Below are 20,345 nucleotides of genomic sequence, written 5' to 3'. Positions count from 1 at the left end.
ATTTATTGCCTTAATTCAGAGTAAATATTTTAAAATTTCATTGTTAATTGCTATGAACTATAATTGCCATAGTTTAACCTTTAAGAAGGGGATTTTTTTTTCATTAAGAATAGGCTATATTCCATTTCAATTTATAAAGATATATTAGATTTACAGCAATTTTCTTCTTGAAATGAAGTGATGTTGTTGATGTTTTATAAAAATGTACATTGTGGTATGGTCACATTGACTACGGTTCTATTTATGTATACATATTCTACAGGGACATGGGGATGTACCAGAAAAGAAAAGGAAGGTTATGTCTTCTAAAAAGTTAGGTTGTCCTGCTTGTATCAGGATAAGAAAGGTTCTCAAATTTCCAGAATATTCAGTAAGTTTTTATCTTATTTTTCTTCAAAATTAATCTTTCTGATATGTAAAGTATTTGTTTTACAGTTCAGTAAAGAGGTAATAATTATAGTTTGATTTTGTGAATTGATAGTATGTTTGCGACAAGTTTGACTGTTTAAATACTGTGTTAACTTATTTGTTAACTATGTTATGGTATATCAAGTGATTTGTAGAATGCAGTGATATCATATATGTAGCATGTTGACCTTTGATATAAAAATGAGGCTACACAGAGTACGATATGCATTTGATATAGATATTTTGGACTCTGAAAATGGAAAAGAGGCTCAATTGGTAAGATTGGATCAGATAATGATTACTTTTGGAACATCAAAAGGTTCAGATGCTGAAAGTTCATTTGTTATATTTTATAAAGAGTGAAATAAACTTAGATATCTTGACAAGCTAATCTAACTCCTTTTTTATTTTAGCTCGACTATTCGAAGAATATGGAGAGCTATTGTAGTCGCCCCCGCGTCTGCATTGGTTAAAGTATTTTGTCAAATATCTCAATTATTGCTTGAGATATTCAATTGAAACTTTGTAACAATGTACATCAGTTTGCAAAGTTGCATAACTCTGCCTTCATTATTTGCAGAATTATTTGCCCCTTTGAAACTTAGAAATTTTGGTTAAAGGTCTTCAAAGATATTTACTTTAAACTTTACACATGTACAGTATTGAAGGTCACATCTCAAGATTTATTACTGTGCCATGTATTTTGACAGAATTATGCTCCCTTTTGTACTAAAAAAAATCTCCTTTTCTTGGTTAAGTTTTAACAAGCAAGTTTTGCATATCTCTGAAACTATTAAAGATTCAAACTTGTAACTTCATATGTATACTTGTGGTCATAAATAATGATCACTGAACAGCACTCATATCTGTGTCATGTATTTAGCCTGGTTTATCTCCCCCTTTTTTACTTAGACTCTTGGTTAATTTTTACATGTAAGTTTTACATATCTCAATAACTATCAGAGATTTTGATTTGAAACTTCACATATGCATGAAGGGTCATAATTGTATGTCACTGACTTTATCTTGCATTTAGGCTGATTTATCTTCCCTTTTCTACTTAGTCTCTTGGTTAATGTTTTACATATCTCAGTAACTATTAAAGATATTTATTTAAAACTTCACATATGCATTTAGGGTCATAATTGTAGGTCACTGACGAAGATCAATAATTCTATCTTGCATTTAGGCTGATTTTTCTCCCCTTTTTCAACTTAGAAATTCATGGTAAAGTTTTGCTTGTAAGCTGTTATCTCTATAACTACTGAAGGGTTTGTGCCTTTTTATACCCCCGCACAACAAAGTTGTAAGGGGGGTATACTGGAATCAGCTTGTCCGGCCGTCCGTCCGTCGGTTTTTTCTTGTCCGCCCAATAACTTAAGATTCCTTTGACCCTTAGTCTTCATATTTGGCATGGAGGTTAGCCATGATTAGTAGATGACCCCTATTGATTTTGAGGTCACTAGGTCAAAGGTCAAGGTCACAGGGGCCTTGACTTCAAAAAGCTTGTCCGCCCAATAACTTAAGATTCCTTTGACCCTTAGTCTTCATATTTGGCATGGAGGTTAGTCATGATTAGTAAATGACCCCTATTGATTTTGAGGTCACTAGGTCAAAGGTCAAGGTCACAGGGGCCTTGACTTCAAAAAGCTTGTCCGCCCAATAACTTAAGATTCCTGTGACCCTTAGTCTTCATATTTGACATTGAGGTTAGTCATGATTAGTAGATGACCCCTATTGATTTTGAGGTCACCAGGTCAAAGGTCAAGGTCACAGGGGCCTTGACTTCAAAAAGCTTGTCCGCCCAATAACTTAAGATTCCTTTGACCCTTAGTCTTCATATTTGGCATGGAGGTTAGTCATGATTAGTAGATGACCCCTATTGATTTTGAGGTCACCAGGTCAAAGGTCAAGGTCACAGGGGCCTTGACTTCCAAAAGCTTGTCCGCCCAATAACTTAAGATTCCTTTGACCTACAGTCTTCATATTTGGCATGGAGGTTAGTCATGATTAGTGGATGACCCCTATTGATTTTTAGGTCACTGGGTCAAAGGTCAAGGTCACAGGGGCCTTGACTTCAAAAAGCTTGTCCGCCCAATAACTTAAGATTCCTTTGACCCTTAGTCTTCATATTTGGCATGGAGGTTAGTCATGATTAGTAGATGACCCCTTTTGATTTTGAGGTCACTGGATCAAAGGTCAAGGTCATAGGGACTTTGACTTCAAAAAGTTTGTCCACCCATTAACTTAAGATTCCTTTGACCCACAGTCTTCATATTTGGTATGGATGTTGATCATGACTATAAGGTGACCCCTTTTGATTTTGAGGTCACTGGGTCAAAGGTCAAGGTCACAGGGACCTTGACAAAAAAAAGCTTTTCTTCTCAATTGCTAAAGAATGTCCTGTCCGCAATGTATTGATTTTGACATTTTCACATTTGAAGCATGTAGAATACATAACTTAGCAATGCACTGGCTTAGTAACCTCAGATTTGGCAGGGAGGTTGTCCTTGAGCTCTTAATGGCCACTGTTGATTCTGACAAAGTGGTATGCGGGGGTATTCACGCCATGATAGTGGCAGTTCTAGTTCAGGACAGTTTTATGCATTCATAATAATAAAGTAGTTATGTACTTGATAAAACATCTGAATGACAAGCCTTTGTACCTTTTTGGTCAATTTTATGTATATATAGGTAAGCATTATTATACTCAATAAAATACCCTTGTGACAACTTTTTCGAATAGTCAAGCCTTACTGTCCTCCGACAGTCCTTCTATGATTTTCAAAAGCAAGTTTTATTTAGATAAACACCCCTTTAGTATAAATCTGATGGGATATTTTTATCAATGTGAATTAATTTTGCTTTACTTTGTCAGGTCTTTTAAGTTCATGTTTAAATTTAGCAACTTTGACTTTCAGCCTGAAAATGCAAGAAAATACACAAAGATGAAAATGGCTGAAAAGTTAAAAGAAAATTTCAGTGAAGAAACAAAGCGGTTTATTTTGGTTTATGTTCATATAGACAGTAACCATAATCATGAGCCATGCCCTGTAATACGTCCACCTAAACACAAGGCATTAAACCACAAGAAGAGTAAAGGATGTAACAGAATAGTTAATGTAAGTTATTATACCCCCAAAAACGGAGTTTGGGGGGGTATATAGGAGTCACCCGGTGGTCGGTCGGGCGGTTGGTCGGTCCAGACGTCCGTTGCATTTTCCTTGTCCGGACCATAACTTGAAGACTAATAGTTTGAATTCAATATAACTACATACAATGGTCAAGCACATTGAGAGGAAGTGCAGTGCACAAGAACCATAACTCTATCTTGACTAATTACAGAGTTATTGCCCTTTGTTACTTTTCCTTGTCCGGGGCATAACTTGAAAACTACTGTTTGGAATTCAAAACAACTTCATACAATTGTCAAACACAATAAGGGAAAGTGCAGTGCACAAGAACCATAACTCTATCTAGAGTAATTACAGAGTTATTGCCCTTTGTTACTTTTCCATTGCTTTTTTTTGTCCGGACCATAACTTGAAGACTAATAGTTTGAATTCAATATAACTACATACAATGGTCAAGCACATTGAGAGGAAGTGCAGTGCATAAGAACCATAACTCTATCTTGACTAATTACAGAGTTATTGCCCTTTGTTATTTTTTTTTGTCTGGAGCATAATTTGAAAACAACTTGTTGGAATTCAAAACAACTTCATACAATTGTCAAACACAATAAGGGGAAGTGCAGTGCACAAGAACCATAACTCTATCTAAAGTAATTACAGAGTTATTGCCCTTTGTTACTTTTCCATTGATTTTTTTTGTCCGGACCATAACTTGAAGACTAATGGTTGGAATTCAGTATAACTACATACAATGGTCAAGCACATTGAGAGGAAGTGCAGTGCATAAGAACCATAACTCTATCTTGACTAATTACAGAGTTATTGCCCTTTGTTACTTTTCCTTGTCCGGGGCATAACTTGAAAACTACTGGTTGGAATTCAAAACAACTTCATACAATTGTCAAACACAATAAGGGGAAGTGCAGTGCATAAGAACCATAACTCTATCTAAAGTAATTACAGAGTTATTGCCCTTTGTTACTTTTCCATTGCCTTTTTTGTCCCGACCATAACTTGAAGACTAATGGTTGGAATTCAATATTACTTCATACAATGGTCAAGCACATTGAGAGAAAGTGCAGTGCACAAGAACCATAACTCCATCGTGATTAATTACAGAGTTATTGCCCTTTGTTACTTTTCCTTGTTCAGAGCATAACTTGAAAACTACTGTTTGGAATTCAATACAACTTCATACAGTTGTCAAGAACATTAAAAGGAAGTGCAGTGCACAAGAGCCATAACTCCATTTTGACAAAATACAGAGTTACTGCCCTTTGATACTTTTCCTTGTCAGGAGCATAACTTAAAACATACTGGTTGGAATTCAAAACAACTTCATACAATGGTCAAGCACAATAAGAGGAAGTGCAGTGCACAAGAACTATAACTCTATCTTCAGTATTTATAGAGTTATTGCCCTTTGTTCCTTTTCTTTGTCTTTCTGGACTTATTACAGAGTAATTCAATTAAACTTCATCAATGGCCAACCACATTGAAAGGAAATGCAACATATAAGAACAACAACTATCTTTAATTGCCCACAACCATAACTCTATATTTCAATTCTTTTACAAGGTATTCTGTTACTAGTAATATCCTCATTTCCGAAGCAGTCTTGTGGGGGTATTAATCACATTTAGTGATAGTTCTAGTTTTGTTCTCTGATACACTGTTTTATTAGTTTAAACTGTCACTGATTTAAGAATGTCTTTTAGTTGGGGCATTAATTAGAGAAAATATGATAGCATCTTAAATGAAACATTATAATAATCAAAGCATAAAAACAGTTGTCATATTGCAGGAAGGTTTACAACATTGTAAGCTTAATTTCCCACTATGCCAATTAAATAATACATTAACATAATAACAATTCCAAAGTTAAGATGTAGTTCGGGGGTTAAATGCCCTCTGACACTTACATCGGTAAAGAATATGAAAGGAAAATATTTACATTCCTAAACATATATGTGTTAAGTTGTTTAACCAAAGCATTTGGTCTTTTTGCAGGATTCTGCAGAACATGTAAGAAAAGGACTTGTGCTGAAAAAATCTGCAAGTTTAAAAGGGAAAGATTTGTCAAACTTGGCATTACAATTAAAAGATGTTCATGAAATACCTGCATTGATTGCTCAACCGAGAAAAGATCAGAAACTTGAAGATATGGATATTCATCAGTTGATGTCACTTTACTATGAAATTACTGGACAAGTTCCAAATGAGATGTTTGCTAAAGCCTGTAAGCCATTTACAAGACAGAACCTGATATTGTTGTTGCACCTGTGTATAGTTTTTGCTAATGCTAGCATGGATAAACAGGTTTGTAAACGTCCAAATTTTACATATATGTACTTTTTACATGACATAATTCTTTCTTAAATTGTGTTAAAATGAAATATGCACTGCATGTATCATAAATGTAAAGGATACAAATATTTCAGATAAATAATACACAAGATAGGTAGGCTATTCAAAGAAATGTGAAAAGTATACTACACACCTTGACATTGTTAAGCTTTTGCGTCTTCAACAACTTGTTAAATTTTGTCTCATTACTGGACAAGTTCCGAATGAGATGTTTGCTAAAACCTGTAAGCCATTTACAAGACAGAACCTGATATTGTTGCTGTACCTGTGCATAGTTTTGCTAATGCTAGCATGGAAAAACAGGTTTGTAAACTCTATTTTGAGGACCAAGTCCTCAAACCCTGATAATAATAAGGCTCTGATATATTTGCCTAATTTTTGAATTATTGCCCTTTGTTATCCCCCGCCGATGGAATCGGGAGGGGGATATAGTTTTGGCGTTGTCCATCCGTCCCTCCGAATTTTGTTTCCGGAGTAGTTCTCTGCAACTACTGGCTGGAATTCAACGAAACTTTATGGGAATTATCAATATCAAGAGGAGATGCGCATATCGTCAGCTTGTTCCGGTCAGACCCTTTAACTCAGAGTTATGGCCCTTGATTAGTTATGTAATATGCATATAGAGTAAAATTTCATTTCCGGAGTAGTTCTCTGCAACTACTGGCTGAAATTCAACGAAACTTTATGGGAATCATCAATATCAAGAGGAGATGCGCATATCGTCAGCTTGTTCCGGTCGGACCCTTTGACTCAGAGTTATGGCCCTTGATTAGTTATGTAGTAGGCATATAGAGTAAAAATTGTTTCCGCACTACTGCTCTGCAACTACTGGCTGGAATTCAACGAAACTTTATGGGAACCTTCAATACCAAGAGGAGATGCGCATATCGCCAGCTTGTTTTGGTCAGACCCTTTGACTCAGAGTTATGGCCCTTGATTTGTTATGCAGTATGCATATGGAGTAAAAATCGTTTCTGCGCTAGTTCTCTGCAACTACTAGCTGGAATTCAACGAAACTTTATGGGAATCTTCAATACCAAGAGGAGATGCGCATATCATTGCCTTGTTCCGGTCAGACACTTTAACTCAGAGTTATGGCCCTTGATTAGTTATGCAGTATGCATATAGAGAAATAATTGTTTCAGCGCTACTTCTCTGCAACTACTGGCTGGAATTCAATGAAACTTTATGGGAACCTTCAATACCAAGAGGAGAATGATGCACATATCGTCGCCTTGTTCGGGTCAGACACTTAAACTCAGAGTTATGGCCCTTGATTAGTTATGAAGTATGCATATAGAGCAAAAACCTTTACCGCGCTTCTGCTCTGCAACTACTGGCTGGAATTCAATGAAACTTTATGGGAACCTTCAATACCAAGAGAAGATGCGCATAGCGTTGCCTTGTTGGGGTCAGACACTTTAACTCAGAGTTATGGCCCTTGATTAGTTATGCAGTATCCATATAGAAAAATATTCGTTTCCTCACTACTTCTCTGCAACTACTGGGGGGGATTCAATGAAACTTTATTGGAACCTTCAATACCAAGAGGAGATGCGCATATTGTCGCCTTGTTCGGGTCAGACATTTTAACTTAGAGTTATGACCTTTGATAACTTAGGCAGTATACAACCAGAGCAATAATCGTTTCCGTGCTACTTCTCTGTAACTACTGGCTGGAATTCAATGAAACTTTATGGGATACTAAGAAGAGATGTGCATAAAGTCGCCTTGTTCCGGTCAGATACTTATAACTCAGATTTATGGCCCTTGATTAGTTATGTAGTATGCATACATCTCATTGGCATTTCCAGATATTACTATTTAACACAAAGTTATGGCTCTGTTATTGCCCTGAATATTTATCAAGTTCAAAGAATATTACTGTTTATGCCATGATTAATATATAAATAAAGCCTTATGTCTTCAGTTGTTGTGTAAATAAAAACCAGTACTCGGCGGGGGATATAAATTCAACAAATGTTACACTTTGTCTGCAACATTACTCTAAAACTATAAGAGGTATCAACATGAAACATTGTAGGTACATAGATCTCATTGAGTTGGTGTGCTATGCACAAGAACCATAACTCTACCCTTCCTAATTTTTGAATGATTGCCCTTTGTTTATTTTTACACTTTGAACTTTTTCCGGGGCATAACTCTAAAACAATAAGAGTTATCAACATGAAACTTTGTAGGTAGATAGATCTCATTGAGTAGATGTGCAGTGCACAAGAACCGTAACTCTGCCTTGCGTAATTTTGGAGTTATTGCCCTTTGTTCATATTTACACTTTGAACTTTACCCAGGACATAACTCTAAAACTATAAGAGATATCATCACGAAACTTCATAGATAGATAGATAGATAGATCTCATTAAGTAGAAGTGCAGTGCAAAAAAACTTAACTCTGCCTTGCCTAATTTTGGAGTTTTTGCCCTTTGTTCATTTTTTTATACTTTCCTGTGTCCAAATCCTTCTCGGGGAGCATCAGCCGGTTCAGCCGGTTCTTGTTAACCAGGCTTCCACACAAAAATGGTTATTAGAGGTATGTCAAAGGGCAAGCCTTATAGATTTCTTCTGTGCACAAATCCTCCTACATTTCTCAAGGGATTTTGAGCAAACTTTTGTAGAAGCTTTGTCATCAAGTGCCCTGGATCATATTGCTGGGGGTTTTGTGATTGGGTAAATTTTAACCCATTAAGCGATATACACACCTTTTAACACCTTTTTCACCCCCCTTTTTTTGTTGTCTCAAATGGTGAACAATGCCTTATTTAGGCCCCCAACACTTGTTTTTGTTTGAGAAATGTTGTTATAAAAAAGCGACCACTTTTTCGGCGCGGCCCCCCAACCAAAAGATACATCAGGGGGTTGCCAGAAAGGGGATGTGCCCCCTTCTGTTTGAGGGGTTTGAAGGGGGATCGCCAAGAAAATTTTGGACTTGTGAGAGGCTATAAATTACCCCAGATTGATCATAAGGTAATGTGTAACCAACGCTGAAAAGCATTTGACTCTATCTCAATCCATTGAGAAGTTGCAGCACTTTGAAATCAATTTTGATGGAAAAAATCAACGCAAAATAGTGATTTTTTGGCAATTTTGAGATGTCCGCTCGTTGCCATTGTAAAAGAATATTTAAGCCTGAGCATGTTGTTGCAAGGGCAATGGTCCAGTCAACATTTGTGCCAAGTTTGATTAGTATTGAAGCAGTTTTTATAGTATTATAGCAATTTGAACTTGTAACGGGAGACTTTTCAATGAAAACAGCCATTTTTCACAAAATGCTCATGAAGTAATGGGTTAATGAAAATAATCAAAAAATCTACAGAACAACAATTTTTCTTCACATTTATATGACAGGCCATGTTTAAACATGGAAAAACACAATTTTGGGTAATTTCAAGTATTTTTATCATTTTCTGTTAACCCATTACGCGGATATACACGCCTTTTAACGCCTTTTTCACGCCCCCCTTTTTGTTGTCTCAAATGGTGAAAAAATGCCTTATTTAGGCCCCCAACACTTTTTTTTTGTTTGAGAAATGTTGTTAAAAAAAGTGACCACTTTTTCGGCGCGGCCCCCCAACCAAAAGATACATCAGGGGGTTGCCAGAAGGGGGATGTGCCCCCTTCTGTTTGGGGGGTTTGAAAGGGGGGCGGAGTCCCCCTCATCGCCAAGAAAATTTTGGACTTGTGAGAGACTATAAATGACCCCAGATTGATCATAAGGTAAGGTGTAACCAACGCTGAAAAGCATTTGACTCTATCTCAATCCGTTAAGAAGTTGCAGCACTTTGAAATCAATTTTGATGGAAAAAATCAACGCAAAATAGTGATTTTTGGCAATTTTGACATGTCCCCTTGTTGCCATGGTAAAAGAATATTTAAGCCTGAGCATGTTGTTGTAAGGGCAATGGTCCAGTCAACATTTGTGCCAAGTTTGATTAGTGTTGAAGCAGTTTTTATAGTATTATAGCAATTTGAACTTGTAACGGGAGACTTTTCAATGAAAACAGCCATTTTTCACAAAACGCTCATGAAGTAATGGGTTAACCTAATTATGGCCTTTTGTTTTTTCTCCTTATATAGAATATAGAGTGAACAATTTCTTTTGTGTGCAGCTACTCCAACATTTCATTTTGGGATTGCTTTTGAGCCCCCAAGGGTCAATGTCACTGTTACTAAAAATAGAAAATTAGTTTCCTGTCAATAACTAGAGTTTATTAATGCAATGTGGTGTATAGTAATTCAGCTTTATGAAGATCTGGCCCAGTATTACTTTTGTGCCCCTAAGGTCAAGGTCACATAGTAAAAATAGAAAATCATTTTCAGGTAAATAACTAGAGTTTGGAAAGAGATATTTTAGTGAAATTTGGTGTATAGTAAGCTTTTGTGAAGCTTGGGATTGCTTTTGGGTCTCAAGGTCAAGGTCATTGTAACTAAAAGTAGAAAATCGGCAGGCAAATTTCTGTATCCGATTTTCTTTAGAAGTTCAGGAACCCACAAAAGTTTGGTGGTTTGTTACAGCCCTGACTGAGTAGAACCACCAACATTTGATAAGCTAGCTGGAAAGCTTCCTCACATGAAAGAATTTTAAGTTCCTGACAGGGTTTGAGTGGTGAGTGGAAAGCTTATATTAAATATGTTAAGAAAAATTACATGAGACTGTTGTTATTTTTTATAAATAGACACATGCAAGTGTTCGATTGAAGGGCACAGAGGGGGAATTTACGCCAGTAGAATGTTATGATGAAGATTGTGCTGTGGTAGACTCACACATGCATTGTCCATTCTGCTCTAAAACAGACTCATACACAGATGTATCACTCCTGAAGGCACATTACACAAAACAACATGTTGACAAAGCTTTGGAGTTTTCTGGTAAGTATTCATTACAAGAGATTTCTATTGAATGCCAGTTTGAAAAACATGTAATATGGGAACGCCTATGATAGACAGGAAGGTGACATCCACTTTTGTCCAGAGAAAAATTAACTTCCCTAGCATAGAGGGGTTATATTATTACTATTAGTTTATATAAACATTGTTGACAGGTTCTATGGCCATATAAAAACAGTTGTCTGCATATAATTGCTTGGATTATATTGCAAAGAACTGTTTATATAAGGTCATATACTGTAACATGTGAAGAATCTTTCTAGCAAACTTCCTTTTTTTTAAGAGACAAATGAAATTTATTCATGAATTTTAAAATCAGATAGATTCGATGTCACAAATATCTAATGAAAAGCGACATTACAAATGTTCAGTATTATAATACTTGATATAAATGTTCATCAACACAAGCTGAGCACTAATAAACCAGGTCTGTACTCTATAGGTCAAATGTTAAAGGACAAGAATTTATACTTTTAACTTGGCACAAATGTTTCCTATTGTAGTATTGCAATTCAAGTCTCTATAGGCAAAGTTAAAGGTCTGATAAGATTATGAAAATGCCTATTTGTAAGTGGCAAATGAATGTTGACTTTAGCACTCTGGTAATATGGATGATGTGCATTAAGTTGTTACATTTATAAGTAGTTCATTTATAGTTAGTTACAACTGCAGTGGAACGTTGTTCAAAGTTGCCATATTAATGCTTTATAAAAGATGGTTTGCATTTCAGGTCTGAAAATACTGCGTTGCTTTAATAAATGTGAAATTGATACCAAAGTCATTCATAATAAGACGTTCAGTGGAGGTCACTGGCATTGTTTTGCATGTTCTAATGCCATAGAAAGACGTTGTGATACATTCATACATTATGAGAGACATTTGAATGCATTTGGCTCCAGTTTTCAAGTTCATATAGCACAGGTAGATTGTTTTTACTTTATTGTTCTTAAAGAAAACCTATCATTCATCAGAGTTTGTTTTTTATTGTTTTTTTCTGGGACAGGTCTGTACATCCCCAAAAAAATCTTAATTGACACCATTGGGAACATATCCGTTTTCTGGACATGTGTAAATGATGTAGAATAAACAGTATCTTTATTAAAATTAATGTTGAATTATATTGTTTGGGGGACAGTTTGCTTTTCCAGTTTGGTTGTATCTTCTATACATGTACACATTTTTTACCTCTCCTGAAATAACTAGTTATACATCATCTGTTGTATATGCCTACATTCATGTACCAAGTTATACATCATCTGTTGTATATGCCTACATTCATGTACCAAGTTATACATCATCTATTGTATATGCCTACATTCATGTACCAAGTTATACATCATCTGTTGTATATGCCTACATTCATGTACCAAGTTATACATCATCTGTTGTATATGCCTACATTCATGTACCAAGTTATACATCATCTATTGTATATGCCTACTTTCATGTACCAAGTTATACATCATCTGTTGTATATGCCTACATTCATGTACCAAGTTATACATCATCTGTTGTCTATGCCTACATTCATGTACCAAGTTATACATCATCTGTTGTCTATGCCTACATTCATGTACCAAGTTATACATCATCTGTTGTATATGCCTACATTCATGTACCAAGTTATACATCATCTGTTGTCTATGCCTACATTCATGTACCAAGTTGTGCATGGATATTGAAATCTTATTTAAAAAATGTCAGTCCAAAGATCTTTTGTGATTATTTGTAGTGTTATATAGTTAGCCTTGAGATGAAATTTGTTCAATATTTGTACCTATAAAATGATTTAAAGAAAGAGTGTAACTAGTGTTTTGGGGTTTTTTTTTATGCTTCCTCAAGTTCCTTTCACCCTCTTTCTTCAGTTGTTAAACAATGTGTTGTTCCTATCACTACTATATTTTATGTAAAGTTTACCTATGAACCACTTACAGCTTTTCCTCTGTCTTAACATATTTTGAAAATGAAAATATGTTGAACATGCAAATGTAACATTGCCTGTGGTCAATATCTGTCTTGAAATCCAAGTTATTAAACTCAAATAGTTAATGTTATCAGGATTATTACTAAACGAATATATGTATATGATTTTATTATTTCAGGACGTCAATCCAGTATCATCTCACAGGACAACTACCTATGAAATTCAGAACACACTACATGGTATAGAAATGCGCATGTCAGATACTGACAGTACACCAGATTTCCAGGTTATTGGAATGAATAGCATACCAGACACTGTCAATATTAGTCCTTCAAGTAAGTATTTGATGATAATTCAAACACTGTTTCAAACTGGTGTTAAATCATGACAACTGTTGGATATATTCCCTTTCAACATATTTTAGCAACACAGCTATTGTACTAAGTAATAATTTTTGTGTTTCTTCCAAGCTGGTATTTGTAATAACCCTCTCTTTAAGAACATTTTTTAATTTCTAACATAAACAGCCACGAGTTGGATTCAAACACCTGCAGACATTTTCACAAAAAATCTTACGATTTATCTTAAGTTTTTCACTTACGATAATGGTAAGTTAAATCTTAAGTCATTTTCACAAAGCCACTTGTAAGTTAAAATTTTATCTTAAGATAAAAAATTCACTTACGATAAATCTTATGACAAAAACATCCCTAGCAACGTTTATTTGATAGTGATGTGCATGCTCTATATTTGATTCCGGTTTTAAAATCAAGTAATAAAGAGCTTTAAATATGTATTGAACACAATCAAATTTCAATAAGAACAAAAAATGATTCAAACTAATATAGATTTAGATCTAATTTATATCTTGATTGAAGATAATTATATATATATCTAAAAGATTCAGAAAGAAGGTATACTATGTTATTAATAAATAAAAAGGTACCACTAGTTTATGCTGGCAATGAAATCGAACTCACCAATTGTACAAATTATAAGTTTTCAATAATACTAGTCTACAGTATGGAGTTCACATTATTTTAAACTATTCATAACCCTCTCCATCGTGACGTCATCAAGTCATGAGGTCACAAATATATGTTGAAAAATAATTATATCTCAATTTGTGTTATTTATAGCATACTGTTTGCTTTGTATTTAGTTGTCCTCTAACTTTTTGTTTATTTTTATTCAGATTAGGTAAGAGATACATGATATTTAACCCTTAAGAGAGAAAAAATTACACTTACGAACGGGGAAGACCTATCGTAAAGTTACGACAGATTTTGCACTTAGATTTTCTTAAGATTTTTTGTGAAAAGGAGATTTATCGTAAGATTTCTCTTACGACAATAAATTGTTGTAAGATTTTTTGTGAAAATGTCTGCTGATCACAAGCTTGCACACAAAGGACCAATGCTTTATACAATAGAGCAAAAGATGCATTCCTTGGAAATTTTGTCCGCGGTTGCACTCAACCATAACATAAGAAATTACCAAACTGTCTTAAGACATTAAATTTTGGTACCATAGCAATTATAAAGAAAACATTGAACTGAAGGTTGAACAGTGGTTGACATTCAGAAATTGTTCTCTGCTTTAAATTTAAGACAGTATTAGCTTATTTCATAGACAGCTTATTATGAAATAAGGTTTACATTGAAAACAGCCTTAACAAATCTGTCATTTCTATGGAGACAACAACATATAAGAAATTGTAAATAATGATTAATTGATGATACACCACTGCAGACACAGTTAAAGGATGTGTATAGGAGTGAACATGTAGGTTTGTTGTTATCATAGTTTAAGGCAGATATCTCATGGCAGAGTTGACAGATTTCATTAAACTGTGGTAAGCATGTGATATGTGTGTACAACAAGCTATTGGTGTTTGTCTTATTTCTGGCCACATTTCAACATTAAATTTGCAGCAACAAAAATCAGAAAAATTAAAAATATAAATATTTTGCAACTTCATGTTTAAACTTTGGTAAATTGTCTTTTTCAACTATTCATAGAATATGTTAGTGGATGTAGTCCTTCCAAGAGACCATACACTGATACAGGACTTGGTGAACATGATGATGTTTTATATGTAGAGGAAGATGAACATGGAAATGTGCTGTCCACATATACAGCTGAGGTAAAAATATTATGATATTTCATTGTCAATAGCTCCAATGAATTTGGTTAACTTTAACCTTTTTGAAGCTAAAAAGTTAGTCAACAATATTTATCACTGAAATTGGCCCTACTGATACATATAAATATTATATCTATGTGCTATACAGGATATGGCTAAATGTACTTAACAATTTTGGTCCTTGGTATTGAGAATTACAAATTTGGTTACGGAACCGCCTCCGTGGTCGAGGGGTTAGAGTCGATGACTTCTAATCCAGTAACCTCTCTGGCGTGGGTTCGATCCCCGGGAGATGCTTTGGTAGTTTAGCGCGGAGGAAGGTAGTCTAGTACTGGTGTAACTCTCCAGGAATGATAGTTAGGAAACTACCCGCCTATATGACTGAAATACTGTTGGAAAAAGGCGTAAAATGAAACAAACAAACAAACAAACAATTTGGTTACGGAATCTCGGTGGTTCTACTCAGGTGCCTGTTCGTGCCTGAAATAATGCACGGAAGGGCACCTGAGGTCTTCCTCCACCAGTAAAACTGGAACGTCGCGATATGACCTATACTGTGGCGATATGACGTAAAACCCCAAACAAACAAACAAACATATTTGATGGGGAGCATCTTGTGGACCTCTACAAAGTTTTCTCAATTCATGAGCCTGTGGTGGAAATTAGCCTTGACCCTAGGAACACATGATATTATCATACATTCATATAGCATTAGACTTTAACAGTTTTCTTCACTATAAAAAAAGGTCTAGAGCTTAGATGTTTAGTGTTAAGCATTGTCATTCGGACTTCAACCAAGTTCTTCAAATCATGATCCTGGGGTCAAAATTGCTTCTGCCTAGGGGCTCACTTTATTTTACGATCACATAGTCTCATATAGGAAAACTATAACTAACCTTTGTTAATTTTGTTCAAATGAAAATGACTCTGACCAAGATTGACCTGGCCCCAGAATTAAAAAAACATTAGATGTTATATTGTCTCATAAAGGAATACCTTTAAAAACCTTTGTCTTTTCCAAAACTCTGGTATTTGTGTAGTATTGTTAAGTGGTCAACTACAAGTTTGACTGTTCAATTTATGACCCTAGAGTGAAAATTGGCCTGTTCTTGGGGGTCACTGGTGCAGAGTTTCATAACTTTTCTTTAAAACTTGTCTATCCGAAGTATAGGGAGAGCTATTGTACTTACCCAGGCATCAGTGTCTGTGTCACACTTTGGTTTAGTTTTTTGCATGCAAGTTGGTATCTTCAAAACTACTTAAAGGGATCAGTTGAAACTTCACACACTTATTTGAGAGTATAAAAAAGGTATCTTTAAGTCCTACAACTCTAGCATGAATTTTGAGAGAATTATTGCCCTTTTTTACCTTAGAAAATCTTACATTATCCAGGCTCTTGTTTAACTATCATTCCCTGAGAAGTCAAGCAAACTGTACCAACAGCTCTTGTTTTAAAACTTTTGTTTTTCTCATACCCCAATTTTACATAGACTTATAATGGAAAACTGCTTTAAAATGTACTTCTATTAACTGCAAGACCTAGAGGTTATATTCTTTTGTAGAATTATATTGTAGACCAACTCTTATTTTGGTTCAAATGATGACATTCAGTGCTTTAAGATGAAATATTTGATTGGTAATTTCATCATGGCCTCGTGTTATATTTTTAGCAAATTCCTACTGCTGGGCAGGAAAATGTTACAATATCATATCCTGAGAACTCTGATGTGAAGCAGTTGAAGAAAAAGATTCGAGAACTTGAAATAAGCAATAAGAAAATGGAAACACATAATAATCTTCAGAAATCATATGTTGAGTTCCTGGAGAAAACTGTAAGTAATATAATATTTAAGAATTTAAGCCTGTTCACAATTATAATGATATATTGTTCTTTGTCTTTGCTTATGCCTTATTTTGAAGAATGGGAATAGTTTACATGTTATACAAATAATTTAAAATGACTAAAACCTTAGAATTTACTAATGATCCTTATTTGTTTAAATTCTTTAAAGCAATGAAGATAACCATGTACTAGTTTTTGAAAGGTCATTAGTTTTATTCAAGCTTCTTTTTTCGTTACAGTTTGAAATAATTTGAAGATTGGGTCTTTAGGTCCTATTACAGCAAACTTTTGTTAGCTGTCAAGTCAAATTTACTTTTTATTCATAATTTGATTAAATTATTTAATTTAAAAACTCAACTAAAATTTTGATCAAAACTTTAGTCAGAAAAAATGTCTATTATAAAAAGAAATTGTCATGAAACATTTTGGCATGTCTGAGTGTTTGCATATACCACGGCCAATTACTAATTAAAGCCGTGCATATGCATGTGAGATATTATGTCAATTTAGTGCTAAAAATAACTCTTTATTTTTAATCCCTTGTTAAAAAAAATACATGATGATGTCTCATAATTTGGCCTGTCAATTGTCTGCTGTTAAAAATGTATTTCGTTCTACTTGATGCATTGATAATGCTACATGACACATTGATTATGTTACATGATGCATTGATTATGCTACATGATGCATTGATATTGTTACATGACACATTTATTATGCTACATGACACATTGATTATGCTACATGATGCATTGATAATGCTACATGACGCATTGATAATGCTACATGACGCATTGATTATGTTACATGATGCATTGATAATGCTATATGACGCATTGATAATGCTACATGACGCATTGATTATGTTACATGATGCATTGATAATGCTACATGACGCATTGATAATGCTACATGATGCATTGATAATGCTACATGACGCATTGATTATGTTACATGATGCATTGATAATGCTACATGACGCATTGATTATGTTACATGATGCATTGATAATGCTACATGACGCATTGATAATGCTACATGACGCATTGATAATGCTACATGACGCATTGATTATGTTACATGATGCATTGATAATGCTACATGACGCATTGATTATGCTACATGATGCATTGATTATGCTATGTGATGCATTGATTATGGTACATGACTCATTGATTATGCTTCATGATTTATTGTTTTCAAACATGTGCATCCTCGGACACATTATATGGAATTTCTAGATTGATCACTGATAAGGCATGAAAGAATCCAAAGTCTCTGGCAGAATTGGAACCTAAAGTGGTGAGGGAAAATTGGTTTGAAGACAATGACCATAACCACCTTGCCATGGTTTGTTTAAATAAAATATAACGAAGATATAACTAAGAATTTTTGTTAATATTGTAGATTTCTGACCTGAAAGAGGAGCATAGCAAAAAAGTGGAGAAATTAGATGCTGAAATTGAAGATTTAAAAAAACAACTCATTATTGATGATGGTATTTCAGAATCACTAGATAATGAAGAGAATAATTCTGACAGTTCTCTGGGATCATGTGTTAAACCTGCTAATACTTCTAGTGCAGTACCAAAAAAAATAAATATTAAGAAAACAAACAGTAAAACAGAAAAGAAATCATCAATGGTGAATGATGTTGTAATGGATAAAGTTGAAGATCAGTTGAATGGCATAAAGAAAGAAATGGAGAACTTGAAAAATAATTTATGTAATCATGTTGCACCAGGTAATAATGTTGGAACAAACCCTATGATACAGAATCCTTCTCCTCTGTGTTATATTTCTAACCAAGGGATAATGACGCCATATATTTTACCACATAACATGACTGGTTTACCTTATATAAATTTTGTAACGGGTCAAAATGTTCCAATGCAAATGTTTCAAAACACAGCTGCCTTAAATTCACAACCTTTGAATACTCCACAGAATACATTGAATAACGACCTTAGTTGATTGGTCTGGGACAAATGAAAAAATAACTGATTGGGTCCAAAAAAGGGTAGTAACGGGTGTTGGACCTTTTTAATGAAAAATAATTAAAAGGATTAGATAACAAAAACAAAAAAAATTTTTGACTCCGAGTGAAAATAATCAAACATCTACTGCAGGAATTGCAAATATTAAAATGGAAAACTAAAGCCTCTTTACATTAATATTACCAGCTGTAGCACAAAAGATACTTCTGATATTATACCTCTGGATGAGACAAGTACAGGCACAGAATGCTTTGTTAGCCCTGATAATGTAGAAGCAATCCAGAAAGTTCCTGTTGATAAACCAATACCTAAGAATGCTGTAAAGAAATCAACTGCAAATGAAGTAAAAGCTGACCGTGTATATGTGTGCCCACAAACCTCTCGTAAACAGTCAATGAATATCAAAGTAGCAACAAAAGGAGTGAAAGAAGAATCCTTAGATATTAAAGGCAAAGAAAAGAAAAATACTAGTGGTGAAAGTGAACAAGAATATTTTTCTTTATTTGCCTAAAAATTTTTAAGGTTATAGGATTTTTCAAAAGGGAAAGTTTTTGAAAATATGGATCGTAAATAAAAAAATTTAAAAAAAAGGTGGAATTAATGTAAAAAAATATGGTCAGGGTTGAATTGTTTCTTTTAATGTTATTGGAAAACATTAACTTTGTTTTTGGTTTTTATGGAGTCAGAACTCTTGTGTTATGTAAACTATTTACTTTTATGTAATTTGTTTACTGTAAAATATTAACACTTCATGATAATTATTTCTTTCAATGAGCAATATGCATAAAATTTTTGTTGTATCAATGTTTCTTTTGTTTAGTGTATGATTATGAAAACTGATGTGAATACAAAAATGTCAGAAGTTGAACTACAAGATTTGTTTTTAGACTTCTAATAAACACTAAACATGAGATTGCGTGCTTATATGTGGTTAAATCTGTTTTATGCTTTTTAAACAATTATTGATAAAAAGATTAATAATTGTATAATTAAAAAATTACAAGTAACTGTTTATAAAACAATATCTTTGTAGACCTGATCAAACGTCCTAACTTGTGAGCATTTGTGACAATATGAAAATTTTCCTATGTGGTAATAAGAATCTGCTTAACTGTGTTATAGATTTTTGCCAAACTTTATATGAAGGCTTTATGTGTCCCTTTAAGAACATTCTTATATTTATTCCTGTTTAATACAGGAGCTTAAAGAAGCTATCTTGAAATCTTAAAAAAAGAGCATAAATATTTTGCATGTAACCTTGAGGTCCTCTAATTTAGAGGTTAATAATTGGTTGCTGCTCGCCATTATGGGATAATGGCTCGAAGATGTTCATAATGGCCTGAAGGACTTTATGAACTCAATACCAATTTTAAGCTCACCTGTTACAAAATGAAGAGGTGAGCTTTTTGTGATCACAATTTGTCTGGTGTCCATCCATCCGGTGTCTGCTAGAGCTCAGATATTTGGCATGAAACATCTTCTAGTGAGTGTTTACCAAGTTTGCTCAAATAAAAGTGCTTGGGTCAAAATTGGCCCACCCCGGGGTCATTGATTTTCCTTATATGTATATAGTAAGAACTTAAAAAATCTCTTTTAAAAAAAAAAACCCAAAGAGATAGAG

At 34.2% G+C, this 20,345-nt stretch overlaps 1 protein-coding gene across 1 annotated transcript; it reads left to right on the top strand.

Moving 5' to 3' along the window:
- The first annotated feature begins 230 nt into the window (after positions 1 to 230).
- LOC132714063 (uncharacterized) lies at positions 231 to 18,701 on the top strand. The gene is made up of 9 exons (XM_060696797.1): positions 231 to 370; positions 3,330 to 3,530; positions 5,553 to 5,861; positions 10,604 to 10,796; positions 11,545 to 11,735; positions 12,917 to 13,073; positions 14,760 to 14,884; positions 16,555 to 16,716; positions 18,135 to 18,701. The coding sequence occupies exons 1-9, from the start codon at positions 299 to 301 to the stop codon at positions 18,699 to 18,701; spliced, it is 1,977 nt and encodes a 658-aa protein (XP_060552780.1). The 5' UTR covers positions 231 to 298.
- Positions 18,702 to 20,345: the final 1,644 nt, after the last annotated feature.

This window comes from Ruditapes philippinarum, unplaced genomic scaffold, assembly GCF_026571515.1.
Source record: "Ruditapes philippinarum isolate M1 unplaced genomic scaffold, ASM2657151v2 ctg3202_1_1_1_1, whole genome shotgun sequence".
Lineage (NCBI taxonomy): Eukaryota > Metazoa > Mollusca > Bivalvia > Venerida > Veneridae > Ruditapes > Ruditapes philippinarum.
This window is presented reverse-complemented; position numbering and strand designations above follow the sequence as displayed.

What these genes read in the sequence shown, in the direction of transcription:
- LOC132714063 (XM_060696797.1), top strand. Translation starts at nt 299, where the DNA reads ATGTCTTCTAAAAAGTTAGGTTGTCCTGCTTGTATCAGGATAAGAAAG. An exon ending in TCAAATTTCCAGAATATTCA is followed by an intron (nt 371 to 3,329) that starts GTAAGTTTTTAT and finishes TTTGACTTTCAG; the next exon opens with CCTGAAAATGCAAGAAAATA. An exon ending in TTGAGTTCCTGGAGAAAACT is followed by an intron (nt 16,717 to 18,134) that starts GTAAGTAATATA and finishes TTAATATTGTAG; the next exon opens with ATTTCTGACCTGAAAGAGGA.